Below are 14,677 nucleotides of genomic sequence, written 5' to 3'. Positions count from 1 at the left end.
GACATTGGCTGTGCTGTTTGTTGCTGATACCACATAAGTGCAATGTCTTTGTCTATCATCCCACATGAGACTTGCTTTGAAGAAGTTCTCAAGTAAGGTCTGTGCTCTAGCTTTGTTTTTGGAGAGTTTGCGTAACACACATCTATGTTTTATGTTTTTGAATTGCAGGTGGGAGATGCAGGACGCTGCAGAACTGGAGGATGAAGAGAAAATTTTAGTGGATCAGCTGAAGAAAATATAGTTCAATAATAGCCAGGAAACATAGCAAACTGACTGTCAACTGGAACACTAAATAATCCCATTTTTATTAAAAAGGGACGTACAACCTCTGTGTTTAAGAATGGTGTTTAGAAAGATTGTAAGCCCTAATGTTCTGTGTTTTTTTTTTTTTTTTTTTGCAGATGAGTAAAATGAAAGCAAAAAAAAGTTGTATAAATATGGTTTTCAGAAATAGATTCTTGCTCAAGCTGATTCAACAACTTTATTAAAGCTAGGAATTAGAAGAAAAATGGTTTGCATATGCATAATGTTAAAAAAGGACTCGTTGAAATAAATATGATATAAAATAGATAACAATGTAATGCAATTTGTTCAATTATGATTTCAACTCTTTTTAGAATTATAGTGATATTTATACTTTTTTAATAAATGATAAAGTAGACAAGATGTCATGGAAGATGCCATCAGCTGAAATCAGCGTATTTAGGTGACAGCAATAAATCACAAAAAAAAAAAAATGAAATTAATAAATTGTTATATTACTGCTTTTTTCATAAATATAAGTATAAAACAATTTTAATAATAATAATAAGACACAAATGCAAGCTCTCATGCACAGACACACACGCATACAAACAAAACTAGCCCATTATAAAATGTCAGTGAAGTGAACAAATAATATTTAAAGAGTTTAGAAGCAAAAACCTCTAATTGCTGTCTGAGATTTTCGTCCAAACTGGCCTTTTGTTTTAGGCTCCTGTGTGTAGGTTCAGTAATTTCACTTTTATGGTAAAAAAAGAAGTTCTTTTCATTGTCTTTAAACAGAAACAACCCAACATTAACAAAAGAGGCTTAGGATAATGGTCAGTTCTGATGGAAATTTCAGACGACACTTTTTTTGCACTTGAACTCTTCATTTCATGATTACACTCTACAGCAAATAATCAGATTAAGAACAGGAGTTATTGCGTAAATAAGAATTATTCAGAGTTTGAGAAAAGCATTCGTCCCCCTTAATAGTTTTCACCTGCAGAATCAAACACGGAAAGCTAGACAACTTTGTTAGTTTTTTATTGAGCAACATGTGGCCATATTTTACAGTATCCCACACTGTAAATCACAATCAATTTAGAACACACACTTTTTCCCCAAAGATAAAGTTATGACTTTAAATGTATATTTTATAATATAAAGCAAACAAAAAAAGCTCTAATTGTTGACTTTAATTTTATTCACAGAATAATTTGAAATAATATGACTTTACTTTTTGTTGATGCATCCTCAACTGAAAACTGTACTGATCTGTTATACAAATGGCAATTTACAAGTTATGAGGAAATGGATTTTGGAGCATTAAGTGCTGGAGGGGCTTGGATGTTGTGGATTTTTTAGAGTGTTTTAATTAGTCAGAGAATCAAGATTAATGGCAAATTAATGGTGCGAATATGGTTATGAGAAAGAGATTCTTGCACTAACTGATTCAACAACTTTATAACTTTATATCATTTAAGAATTAGAAAGAAAATGGTTTGCTTACTGTACATACAACCTATGTTGTATTACAAGTCAAAAAAGGACTCACTAAAATTCAATGTACTGTAAATTATAAAATAGTCATGATGTCATTGAAGATGCCATCAGCTGAAATAAGTGTCCTTATAGGTGACACCAAAGGAATGACTAAAAACCAAACTTATTTTTTTTTTACATTTAAAATGTAATAAATTAAAGTATAAAATAACAATAACACAAACTCAGATGCACAAACACAAAATAACTACCCCATCATAATATTAATGTAAACAAATAATAATTCATGATTACACTGTACAGCATGGATTCAGATCTAGGTAAGGAGTTATTGCGTAAATCATTCAGAGTTTAAGAAAAGCATTCGTTCCCCTTAGAAGTTTTCAATCTATAGACATAGAATCTATAGACAACTTTATTAATTTATTCTTCATTTTGTTGAACTTTCTTTTTTTGTGCGAAGAACAGAGAATGCAATACATAAATTGTACAATGAAAATGTTTGACAAAAGTTAAAGTTTCTTTATAGTACAATATGTAAATCAACAATAAAAAAATTAGAGGTTAAATATATATATATATATGGCAGCAACTCAATGCATTTAGGCATATAGGCATGGTCAAGACAATCTTCAGTTCAAACTAAGTATTAGAAAGAGGAAGAAAGGAGATTTAATTGACATAGTATGGTTGTTGGTGCCAGACAGGAGGCTGGTCTGGGTATTTCAGAAACCGCTGATCTACTGGGATTTTCACGCAGAACCATCTCTAGGGTTTACAGAGAATGGTCCGACCAGGTTTGAGCTGACCGAAAGGCAACATTAACTCAAGTAACCACTTGTTACAAACGAGGTATGAAGAAGAGCATCTTCGAATGCAAAACCCGTCCAACCTTGAGGCAGATGGGCTACAGCAGTAGAAAACCACACCGGGTGCCACTCCTGTCAGCTAAGAACAGGAAACTGAGGCTACAATTCACACAGGCTCACCAAAATTGGACAAAAGAAGATAGGAAAAATGTTGCCTGTTATATATATATATATATATATATATATATATATATATATATATATATATATATATATATATATATATATATATATAATTCAAATTTCTCACTGAGTAACTGTACAATTGTAACCACTGTTATATTAATAAAAGACTAAAATTACACATTCCACTGTTAGTGTATATAGTTTGGAAAAATATTATCTAGATTACATTATTATTGTTACATTATTATTAAACTAAATATGCATTTAGTATTTAAAACCTTGATATACTGTCATTTAAAAATGCACCGTGGTATGCTTATACATTTTTTTACTGTCTAAGCTTTTAATATTTACTCTAAACGTCTAACATACAATAAATCGTATCGTTGTAATATAAACGTACACACACTTCACGTAAATCACTGTTTTAGCAGTTTGTGTACTTGTGTGTGCGCAGAAAAGCGGCGCTGTCTGTTTAAATCCCGCCAATCAGTTGAAACGCGTGTAAAACGTTTCCGTTTCCGCGGAGACAGAAGCGTGTCTTCCTGTTTGGCAGAAGGAGGAAGCAGGATGTGTGAAATCTCACATGTGCTTGTTGTTATGGTACGTGAGCAGAGCGATATGCATGCAAATACATATTTACCTCTCCCACCGTCTTCATTTCGCTCTTCAGCGGGGTGTTCAGTATCGCCGCTTTCAGTCTCTTTGCGCTGTGAACTTACTGTCCCATTTATGTAGTGAGTAGTTGTTTATAAACATTGGCTGGGGTCCATACAGGAAGCCTTTAGTCTGTTTACATGCTCCGATCACGACAGAAACACGCAAACCGATGTTTTCAATGCGGTTTTTTTTCTGAACGCAGACACTGAGATTTAGTGTACGGAAGTCTCTCACTTCAGCACGCTTGGTGTCAGACCTGAAACAAACTGTTAGCCTAATGCTAGTTACCACAGAAAGACAGCCCTGTCCTGTCAGATCGAAGTGCACTGTCATTAAAGTGGGCTTAGCTTCATTTCAGTGACTTTTTCTCTCTCACTGCTTTCACATGAATAGATCTAATTACTAATTGCTTTAATAAGTCATAACGTCTTGCTATAGAAGCTACATCTCCCAATATAACAAATTCTCCGTCAGTGTTTGTGCACTTAATTAAGCAAGCCGGGTTAATGTGAGGTTAGTTGTCAGATTTATTAAATGGAATTAAAAGTAGTGCTTGCTCTGATTTAATATTATTATTTTTTTTTTGTGATGCAGATGTCACAGAAGTGCACTCGTCTCGAATATCAATGATTAGTGTAGCAAAACAACATGCTAATTAATGATACATTAACTATTTTGTTAAATATAATTTATTTTTTGTTGATTATGAGGATTTACAGTATTTGCAAAAGTCGTTTCACATGTCTTGCAGTTCGACTATAAATGTATTGTTAGTTATATTTTAATATTGCGAGAAGTTAACATTTATGATTCCTGCCATAAATTCAATCAATTCAGCATGCTGACTGATGATATATGTTGTCATTTAGATTGAATACAATATATTTTTTTGACTATGAGGATTTATTAGCTGAGGTTTTAATGATTTTGTACACATCTATAGTGGTTTTACTGTAAATGTAGTGTTTGTAATAGTTTAAAATTGTAAGTTAATATTTTCAAGTTCTGTCATAAATTAAATAAATTCAACATGCTGACTGATAATATGTTTTCCTTTTTGTTAAATAAGATATATTTGTGATGATTATGAGGATTTATTTGCAAAAACAGTTTCATATTTCTGTAGTTTTTAATGCTTTGGTACACATCTATAGTGCTTTGACTATAATTGTAGTGTTTGTAATAGTTTAATATTGTGAGAAGTTAACATTTATGAGTGCTGTCATGAATGCAATCAATTCAGCATGCTAACTAATGATTCATGTTGTCATTTAGGTTGAATACAATATATTTTTGTTGACTATGATGATTCGTTTGCAGAGTTTTTAATGATTTTGTACACATCTATAGTGTTCAACATGCTAACTAATGATATATGTTAACAATTTTGTTGAATAAGATATATTTTTGTTGATTATGCAGATTTATTTTTAAAGCTGTCTCAGATTGATAATTTTTAATGATTTTTTACACATCTGTAGCATTTGATTATACATGTAGTGTTTGTAATCATTTAATATTGTAAGAAATTAATATTTATTAATTATATAAATATAATAAAACCCACAGACACACAGTGCTAACATACAATTAATCAGTTTCACATGCTAACTGATGATATACGTTATCCTTTTTGTTGAATAAGATACATTTTTTTAGATTATGAAGATTTATTTACAAAAGTTGTTTTAGATTTCTGTAGTTTTTAATGATTTGGTACACATCTCTAGCAGTTTGACTATAAATGTAGTGTTTGTAATAGTTTAATATTGCAAGAAGTTAATAATTATGAGTAATATTAATATTTTTGAATCAATTCAACATGATAACTGATGATATGCATTAACCATTTTGTTGAATAAGATATGTTTTTTGTTGATTTATGAGGATTTATTTGCAAAAAAAGTTTCAGATTTTTGTACTTTTTATTGATTTTGTATAGCAGTTTAACTATAAATTTAGTGTTTGTAATAATTTTAACTTGTGAGAAGTTAATAATTATGAGTCCTACCATAAATTAAACCAATTGAACATGCTAACTGATATGTATTAACTATTTTGCGGAATAAGACATATTTTTGTTGATTATGAAGATTTATTTGGTAAAGCGTCGGATTTCAAATGTTATTTCAAATTATTCGAATTTCGAATAATTTTTACATTTTTTACACATCTCTAGCAGATTGACTATCATTGTAGTGTTTGAATAATGTAACAAGTTAACATTTGTATTACTTCTTCTATTATAAGTGTTATGCATATGTATATGCATGCATAAACTTTTCTAATGTAACACAAGTATTGGCATTAAAGATGTGTTGTTTATTGATTGTATGTGTGCATTTTTCAGGGTGATGAGCTGTAACATTTCTGTAGCAGTGTGTCCATGTTCTTCAGAGCCAGCTTCTTCCTCTTCGGTTTAGTTTGGATAACTATGGCCCAGCTCTTAGCACAAGACGAAAAAGAAAAAACAACTGCACTAAAAGGTAAAGCCGTTAGTTATAAAATTAATTTGAACGTAAAATGTACTTGTGATTAATTACATTTTTAATGCATTCGAAAACAAATGCTGAAAAGAATAAAAAAATGCTGTATTATTTCTTTGTGTATTAGAATTAAAAAAAAAATTTTTTTTTTCTGAGTAAATCCAACAAAAACCTATTTATTTAACAAGTTAACAGAAACCTTCCATAAAATAAAATATTCATTCATTCATTTTTATTTTGGCTTAGTCCCTTTATTAATCTGGGGTCGCCACAATGGAATAAATCGCCAACTTGTTCAGCATATTTTTTACGCAGCAGATATCCTTCCAGCTGCAACCCATCCCTGGGAAACATCCATACACACTCATTCACACATATACACTACGGACAATTTAGTTTACCCATTTCGCCCATACCACGTGTTTTTGGACTTGTGGGGGAAACTGAAGCAGCCGTAAACACGGAGACAACATGCAAACTCCACACAGAAATTCCAACTGACCCAACCGAGGCTCGAACTGGCGACCTTCTTGCTGTGAGGTGATTATGCTACCCACTGCACCACCGTGCTGCCCCAAAATAAAATATTTATTCATAAATTTAAAATAAATTTTGATGCACTTGTTCAAAACAAGAATAAGTTGTTGAAATATTAAAATAGATAACATACATTAACATATATTATAAACACATACAAATTTCTTGCAATTTTTTATATATTTTGAAATGTTCAAATTTTGTAGCTGCACATAATCACTATCAGGAAAACGAAAAAAAAATGAATAATTACAAATAATATAATATGATAATTTTACATTTTTAATTTTTCTTTAAAAAATTAATATTATGTTTATATATTTATTATATTATTTATTATGTTGTTGTTGTTGTTTACATGCTTGTATACTTGTCTGTGTTATAGATTTACTATCCAGGATAGATTTAGACGAGCTGATGAAAAAAGACGAGCCTCCGCTGGACTTTCCTGAAACTCTGGATGGCTTTGAATACGCCTTCAATGAGCGTAAGACCCTCAGCTTGTCTTTACTCTAAACATTCACTCAATGACTTTACACTATGACACGCATGTCAGCCAGACCATCAAATGGCATTTCAGCCTGCGCTTTAATAACATCATCCCGCACCTCGTCTGTGATTCTGGAGGTCTGTATGCATTAGAAGTGTGCGGTGGGTTTGGTGGGATATTGACAGCAGGCAGCAGGCTGTGATAGCGCTGTCTGTTTCCGAGTCTCTGGAGTCTGTGGCAGCTGAATGGACAAGTTGTGCATGCTATGGGCTGTCAGTGACTTACTCAGCCTTGTGCTCCGTTTGACGGCTAGATTTGCATAACCTTGCTCCTCTCTCTAAAACGCCTCCTGTTAGCGTCTGGAATACCTTATATCAGTCTCTCTCAGTGAAAAAATGATCACTTTTATGGGGCTTTAGGAGGAAAGTTTCACTTTGTAACTTTTTTCCTCGCTTTTTGAGATGAATGTAAAATGGCCATTGAGGAAAGTGTAGTTCTGAGTGGTAACTTTTTGATGCAGGTTTTGGGTAAAAAAAGATTATTTTGAGCCTAAGATAAATGGGATGTTATATGAGCCAAATAAGGGCTTGTTATAACTTTAATTTGGATGTCGTTAGCAGTTACCATTAAGCAAATGTACAATGTACAATAAGTGTGTACAAATTTTATATATTAAAAATAATTGAATTAGGGCGACACAGTGGCTCAGTGGTTAGCACTGTCGCTTCACAGCAAGAAGGTCAATGGATCGAATCCCGGCTGGGGCAGCTGGCATTTCTGTTAGGAGTTTGCATGTTCTCCCTTTGTTGGCATGGGTTTCCTCCAGGTGCTACGGTTTCCCCCACAGTCCAAAGACATGCCCTTTAGGTGAATTGACAAACCAAATTGGCCATAGTGTGTGAGTGTGTATGGGGCCAATCACACGAGCACGCTTTTTGCTTTGAGATGCACCTTTTTTAAAATGATGTACTAACGTTGCGATCGTTTTAACCGCCTGCTGCACCTCGTTTTGTCATTTCACGCTGTGCACTCACTTTTAAGAAAAAATAAGCTCTGAGTGGAAAAATTGTGCTATGTCAGTCGCGTCTTTTTCATTCTCCAATCAAATAAAAGTAGAGACGGAGTTTCCTTTGGGGTGACAGCAGTGTTTGTGTTGTCAAGACGATTATGGGGACTTTTAAAGATAGAGAAGAGACTAGTGTTTTCTGTTTTGAGATATCCAGAGCTGTATGACTTACAAGTATTCATGCAGTTTAGCTTAAATTCATGTTTTTTCCTATCATGTGGTTTGTTGTTAAATTTATGTTTATCATATTATATATCATGTCATATTTTATATAATTTCATATATCATATATAATTTGTTTTTTGCTTATGTAATGTTTATAATAGTTTTAATCAAAATTAACCAATGAAAGTGTTTTTTTTTTATTAAAGTTATAAAACATAAAAAAACATAATAATAATGACAAGTAAAGCTGAGTCAAAAGACAGGTTTATTTGCAGTTGTAGCCTAAATTGGATGTTAAAATGAAAATAAAATAATAGCAATAATTAGAGATGTAACGATTCACCGTTAGCTGGTTAAAAAATTATTCAAATATGTGGCCATTCAAACCGGTGGAAATGTTGAATGAATCGCAATATTTTTTTAACAGAGGGTGCACTTTTTTTAACAGAGGTGGAGCAGCAGAGTAAAATGAGACAAGCGGGCAAGTGCACCTGACAAAACACAAACTGGGTGCAAATACTGCAAAAAGTCGTTTACTTAAACAAATATTAATGAGTCTTCTTTAGTTTGTATTGTTCTTTTTCTTTGGATTTTGATTTTAAAATAGCAATTTAGTTATGGCAGAAAATATATTAATTAACAAAAAATGTGCAGCATTCAAGAAATAAATGAAAGGGCTCTTCATCTTAAATTTGTTTAAAATAATTTTGTTAAAAAATCGTGACTAAATCGTATCGTGAGATTATTATTATGAATTGTGAGTCAGGTGAATCGTTACGTCTGTAGCAATTATATAAAAATGCAAAATAGAAAAAATATCAAAATGCAAAATAGAAAGAATATAAATTAATATATTATTTACAATGATTTTATAATTGTATTATATTATTTTAAGATGATGCAATTTGATGTATTTAACCTTCTTTTTAAAAGGTATCAAGCATGAATAGTTTTTGCTACAAAACATTTAATTCTATCACATAATAATAGTGGGACACCCTTTTATGGAAATAGGGTTTTAATTTTTGTGTGTTTTTTTACCCCCTTTATTTCTTTTTCATCTGTGATCTAATGAGACCGTCCCCCCCATCCAACACTCAGACACACAAAATGTATGCATTTGAGATGAATGTTTTTTCCTAAATCATGTGGCATGATGATGACTTCATCCCAGTCCGCCTTCAGCTTGTTCATTACTGGAAATCCAAGGTTATGTATACCTCATTAAGCTAAAAATCGAGAAAGCATGCTAATTATGGCAGGTTAAAGCAGGGAGAATAAGTTGAAGGGGGATATTCCTCAGAGAGCCTGTGTTATGAAGACGATGGAGCTGAACTTCCACTGCATGTTGGTTTCATTAGATCTTCTCTTCCTTCTGTTAGGCACTTCTGGTAGTAGCATTTCTCTTCACCCCTTTGTGAATGCATAATTGATTTGGAAAGGTACTCTTTGCTCTCATTCTCTCTCAAACGCCATTTCCCATCCTTTCTCAAAGGAGCTTCCATGCTTTCAGCGTTTAGTGTTGATGTACGGCCTTTTAGCACTACTTGTTGTCGCACAGCTAACGAAGAAAGTGAATAGTTTAATACTCTTTGAGTTGGCCATGTTGGATTTATCGCCTGGTAACTGTGTGGAAAAAGCGCCAGAGCTTTTTTGAGAATCAGACGAGTGAAAGTGCTTACGCAATCTCTTTTTTTCCCCTGTACGCAGAGCCATGCACTAGGGTAATTGCAAAAGTATTATGCCCCTAGGCTATTTAGGTTAAATGTGTATGCTTTTGAGTGCTTTGACTTCACGCACTGGCAATCAGAGAGGGCACGATTAGATTAAACACTGTTTTTAGGCTTTATTATGCCTCTTTGTCAACAGCAGTATAAATAGACTATCTTTCTAAAACATCATTTTCAGTATGTTGGCTGCGTTCTAATTCGTTTTTTAGGAGTGCATTGTGTTGTGGCATATACTTGCTTTACTTGGAAGGTTTACTGCCCTCTGAGTGACCTTAGAAAAAGACGTGATGCAGTATCAGAATCCGCAGTGAAATTGATTTACCTAAACATTCATAACAATTCAGAAGTTCAGGGACTTCTAAGACTTATTTTATTTTGTCTATTTTTAAAATGATTTATCATTTAAATAATTTTAAGAAATATTTTGGCCCAATTACAATTCTACCCCCAATTCTTTCCCTTATCCCTACTCCTCATTTTGCACGAAACTGAGATTGAAACTGAGAAACCTAGGGGTATGAACATTTGTCAGAATACACCATGTACAACAGCAGCATGGCTGCACACAGGAGTCAAGAAATGCACAAATTGATATTTTACAACAAACAGGCATATGTTTTAATACATTATTGACGGTGTTTGTGTTTTACCGTCATGCTTAAAAAAAGAAAAAAAAGAAAAAAAACCTGCTAAATTTTGCAACCTATAATCTATAATAGTAACTCATTTCTAAAAGTCCCACAACATACTTTCACGTCTCACACTCGATGACACAGGAATCGTCTACCAGAAATGTCTACTTGCTGCGAAAGATCTTTTTGCAGTGTCTGCTATAATGTTAATGTTGTTTATGTGTGTTTACATAGATGAATATGGCCATGGTGCACATGCACAGTACAGTTACGATCTTATTGCCACTTTATATTAATTTGATAACATGATATCTCTGCCTTTAGTGATTTCCTGAAGATAAATACCAAAAAATAATGCAACTGGAATAACTGCAGCAGTGGCCAGTTGTAGTGCTGTCCCATTTCTTAGGGGTAAAATTTGCAGCCCTTTCCCTTCACACTCTTGTTTCAAGGGCCAAGGGGATAAAATAGAATTGGGATTGGGCCATATTCTTCAAGGATGCATCAAAATCATCTAGAGTTTTGTAAATCTGCAATTTTGCATATTATTTCTGTTTCAAATAGCTGATTTTATTTGCAAAATCTTGAAAAAGGTTTCACAAAGAGAACCTGTATTAAAGGGATAGTTCAACCTGAAAAAAAACCCCTCTATTTACTCACCCTCGGGTGGTTTCAGAACATGATGAGTTACGTTTTTCTGTTGAAAATGCAATAAAATATCATAAAAAATGTTGGAAACTGATGACCATTGGCATCCATAGTATTTGTTTTTCCTAATATGGATTACACGTTTCCAACCTTTTTCAAGAGATCATCTTTTGTGATCTACAGAGGAAATTAACTGTTTTGAGACAAGTGAGTAAATGATGACATACTTTACATTTTTAAGTGTACTATCCTATTAAGTAGCAATACTGTTTTAACATATTAGAATATGATAATAATTGCAGGGCCACAGTTTGTCCAGGGTTATCAATTGTGTGTGTATATTTTTGGCTTGGAACAGCCTTCTGTTAAAAGTTTTTTGTGTTCATCCCTGCTACAGGCAAAAAACAAAGCAAAAAACAAATCAAAAACAAAACTAAACAAAAACAAAAAAGCAAAACAACAACAACAACAAAAAAACAAAACAAATAAACTTAATTGAAACCAAATCTATGAAGTATCGGTATCGGTACTCTGTATCGGTGAGTACGCAAATACAAATACTTAAACTCGTATCGGTTTGTAAAAAAGTGGTATTGGTTCATCCCTACTTTTGGGTTTTTGAAAATAATCCTCCATGTAGTGTGTAACACAGCTCTAGATAAATGAAACGTTCAGCTTTACATCTGAAAGTACACCGTTTTTAAAACTATTGATTTAAAAAAAAAGACAAAAGAATAATTTATATAAATCCTTTTTGTTCCAAATATTTGTCAATACAAATCTTATGCCATATATGAGGTACCAAAACCTTTTTTATGTCAATTGTTTGAGCTGTGCCGAACAGAACTCCCTCCAACGAGCTTGCTGTCAAGGAGCAGTTAGTTTTCAATATAGTTAAACTTTTCTCACAGTGTAGATTTTTGTGCATGATTCTCTGCATTGGGTTGACATTTTATACTGTTTACTCAGAGTATTTACATGGTTATTAAGCAAGTAATACAACAAGCATTTAGTTTGGGCTAGCTTTTGCAGATGGACATTGCTCTACAATGCCTCTGATGGGTGAGTAGGGGGTGTGTCTTTTGTCTCTCCAGGTGTAAATTATTCATGACCATTGTCACTCACGCATAGAGCTATGATGAGCCAGAACAAACTTAACAAAATGTAAATCATTGTAATGTTTTCTTTGAAAGAAAGAACAGAATAATTTTCATAATTGTGAAGTAAATATTCTAGCCTACAAGACTTGTTACTTAAAAGTCTTGTTCAGGCCTATTCAGTGTGTTTTTGAACCTTTTTTCAGCTTTCTCCAAAACTAATAACCACGCATATATATATATATATATATATATATATATATATATATATATATATATATATATATTTTTTTTTTTTTTTTTTTTTTTCTAAAATAACTCAAGCATGTACATCAATATTTCTCATATATAGTTGTAGCACAGTTTGTGCTGAATACAAAAAATACATGTTGACCAGTACTATGTAAGAAGTAGCTAAAATAAGCACAAATTTTAGGGCATATCAAAACATCTTAGGGGCCCAAAAACACCTCAGACCCCTAAGGGTTAAAGCTTGAATCTTCTGTAGTTACATTGTTTAGTAAGACAGACGGAAAAATTAAAAGTTGCTATTTTCTTAGCTCTTATAGTCTCCTTCCAGCTTAATAATCAAGGCACATTGTATTCATACCATCGCTGCAGCAGGCACAACAATATTACAGTCACTATAAATGGTCTCTAGCACCAAACCCTACATGACCAGTTAGAATCTGCATAATATATCATGTTTGAGTGAGACGCTAATGGTCTAATCCGATTCAATTATTTAGCTAAGCTAAGCTAAAAGTCCTCCTGCGAGACCCAGAGATCAGGTGAATGGATTCAAATATGGTAAAACTCTACTGTTTAACTCTAGGGAAGTTGTATAAAGGGCTTATTGGCAAAAAAAAAGTCCAGTGTTCCTTTAAAGGGCCAAAACTAAGATAGTCTCGCTTTAACTTAAGTAAGAGTATCAAAATGTAGAGTGGGTTCAATGTAACCTGCACTATAAAATCACATAGAATACAATTCAAAATGATTATTTTGAGAAAGCCGTTCATTCAGCCCTTCCACCAAAACACCATTAGTCCTAACCAAGTGTGTTGTTGTTGTTGTTTACCTCATCCACCTCAGCAGCTGTTTAGCAGCATCAGTGCTTGGCAAAAGCCAGGCCTCATTGTCCAGCCTTGGCAGAACAGTGGCATTGAAGTGGGTCACTTTGAATGAAGTCGGCTGGCCGGCTCTCAAACGATCCCCTCAAAGGATGCACATAGGTGGGAACAGTTGCGGTGGTCCAGCTACACTCGCGCATGTTCACACTCTCAGATCTCTGGTGGCTTGAGGTACAGTGGTGGAGAGTCCACTATTGCAGCACCAGCTGTCTGAGGACGGCCTGCCAGACTTCCCAGAAGGCCGAAACAAGGGGAACAGGAGAAGCGTTAGCCGTTCGGATGCCCTGTACCTGCCAGATGGGGGGGACGGCAGCCAGTGTTTAATTGCATGAAGGGGAATGATGCACATCATGCTGGCCTGAGGTTCTGAACTGAAGGTCACCGTCTGACAGGTGGAATGACTTCTTATGCAGGCAGTGAATAGACAGAAATCAAGAACTTAAATACTAAAACTTTTTGTAAAATAGGATTTCATAGAATTATAGAAAATATAGAAAGTTGAGTAGCCTAAAAACAGCTTCTATGTTAACCTCCCACCCCACCACCCCCAAAAATTGATAGTTCACCAAAAAACGAAAATTCATTAATTTAAAATACACTGCAAACCATAATTTTCTTACTTAAGAGTTTTTGGGCTTAAGAGTCCAAATATCTAAAAATTCTTAACCTAAAAAGCATTTCACAGACAAATTAATAAATAATTAGTCAAAGTTTGGTGTTTTTTTCTTAAAGCAAGCAAAATAATCTGCTTATAGAGGTTAGTAAAATTTGAAATAATGGTTTGAAATAAGATTATTTTACTTGCTTCCAGAAAAAAAAAATAAATAAATAAGTGAGCTTTGACTTTAAAATTTTTTTTTACCTTGAAACTGGAATGTTTTTTCAAAACATTTTAAACATATAGATTCAGTTTTAAAGGGCACCTATTTGAACCCTTTTCAAGATTTATAAAATTATTTTTAGTTGCCAGAATGTGTCTGTTAATTTTCAGCTCAAAACAACCATCAGATTATTTATTATACCTTGCAGACTATTGGATTGTTTGCTCTGAACACATTGTAGCTGTTTTTGATGCCTGTCCCTTTAATGCTAGTTCTTCCCACCAACCATTCCTACTTGCCTGTCAGAGTGCACCTCAATCTCTGCCTTAGCTGCGTCAGATAAACAGCATAGTGACAGACATGAAGGAAGCAAATCTCACGTAATGTTTGTAAGAAATACTACAGAAGGAACTTTCCCAATGATTATTTGATGTATTTGTTGTGGAGGTAATTCAAGTCTTTCAATGAGTC

At 33.4% G+C, this 14,677-nt stretch overlaps 2 protein-coding genes across 9 annotated transcripts in view; both read left to right on the top strand.

The window, feature by feature from the left end:
• si:ch73-280o22.2 overlaps positions 1 to 566 on the top strand; it is a 288,368-nt gene extending 287,802 nt beyond the window's left edge. For all 4 annotated transcript variants that reach the window (XR_012406339.1, XR_012406340.1, XM_017356332.4 and 1 more), the window contains one exon: positions 169 to 566. Coding sequence is in view for 2 of the 4 variants with exons in the window: in XM_017356332.4 (XP_017211821.2) it covers positions 169 to 241 (73 nt within the window). In the remaining 2 variants the exon portion in view is untranslated. The remainder of the gene's footprint in view (positions 1 to 168) is intronic.
• A 2,712-nt stretch (positions 567 to 3,278) lies between these two features.
• arb2a (ARB2 cotranscriptional regulator A) overlaps positions 3,279 to 14,677 on the top strand; it is a 321,565-nt gene continuing 310,166 nt past the window's right edge. For 2 of the 5 annotated variants that reach the window (XM_073950011.1, XM_073950014.1), the window contains exons 1-3: positions 3,279 to 3,347; positions 5,755 to 5,890; positions 6,813 to 6,914. In XM_073950011.1, the coding sequence (XP_073806112.1) occupies positions 5,791 to 5,890; positions 6,813 to 6,914 (202 nt within the window). In that variant the 5' untranslated portion in view covers positions 3,279 to 3,347; positions 5,755 to 5,790. 5 annotated transcript variants of the gene reach the window in all.

This window comes from Danio rerio, chromosome 5 (genome assembly GCF_049306965.1).
Source record: "Danio rerio strain Tuebingen ecotype United States chromosome 5, GRCz12tu, whole genome shotgun sequence".
Classification (NCBI taxonomy): Eukaryota; Metazoa; Chordata; class Actinopteri; order Cypriniformes; family Danionidae; genus Danio; species Danio rerio.
This window is presented reverse-complemented; position numbering and strand designations above follow the sequence as displayed.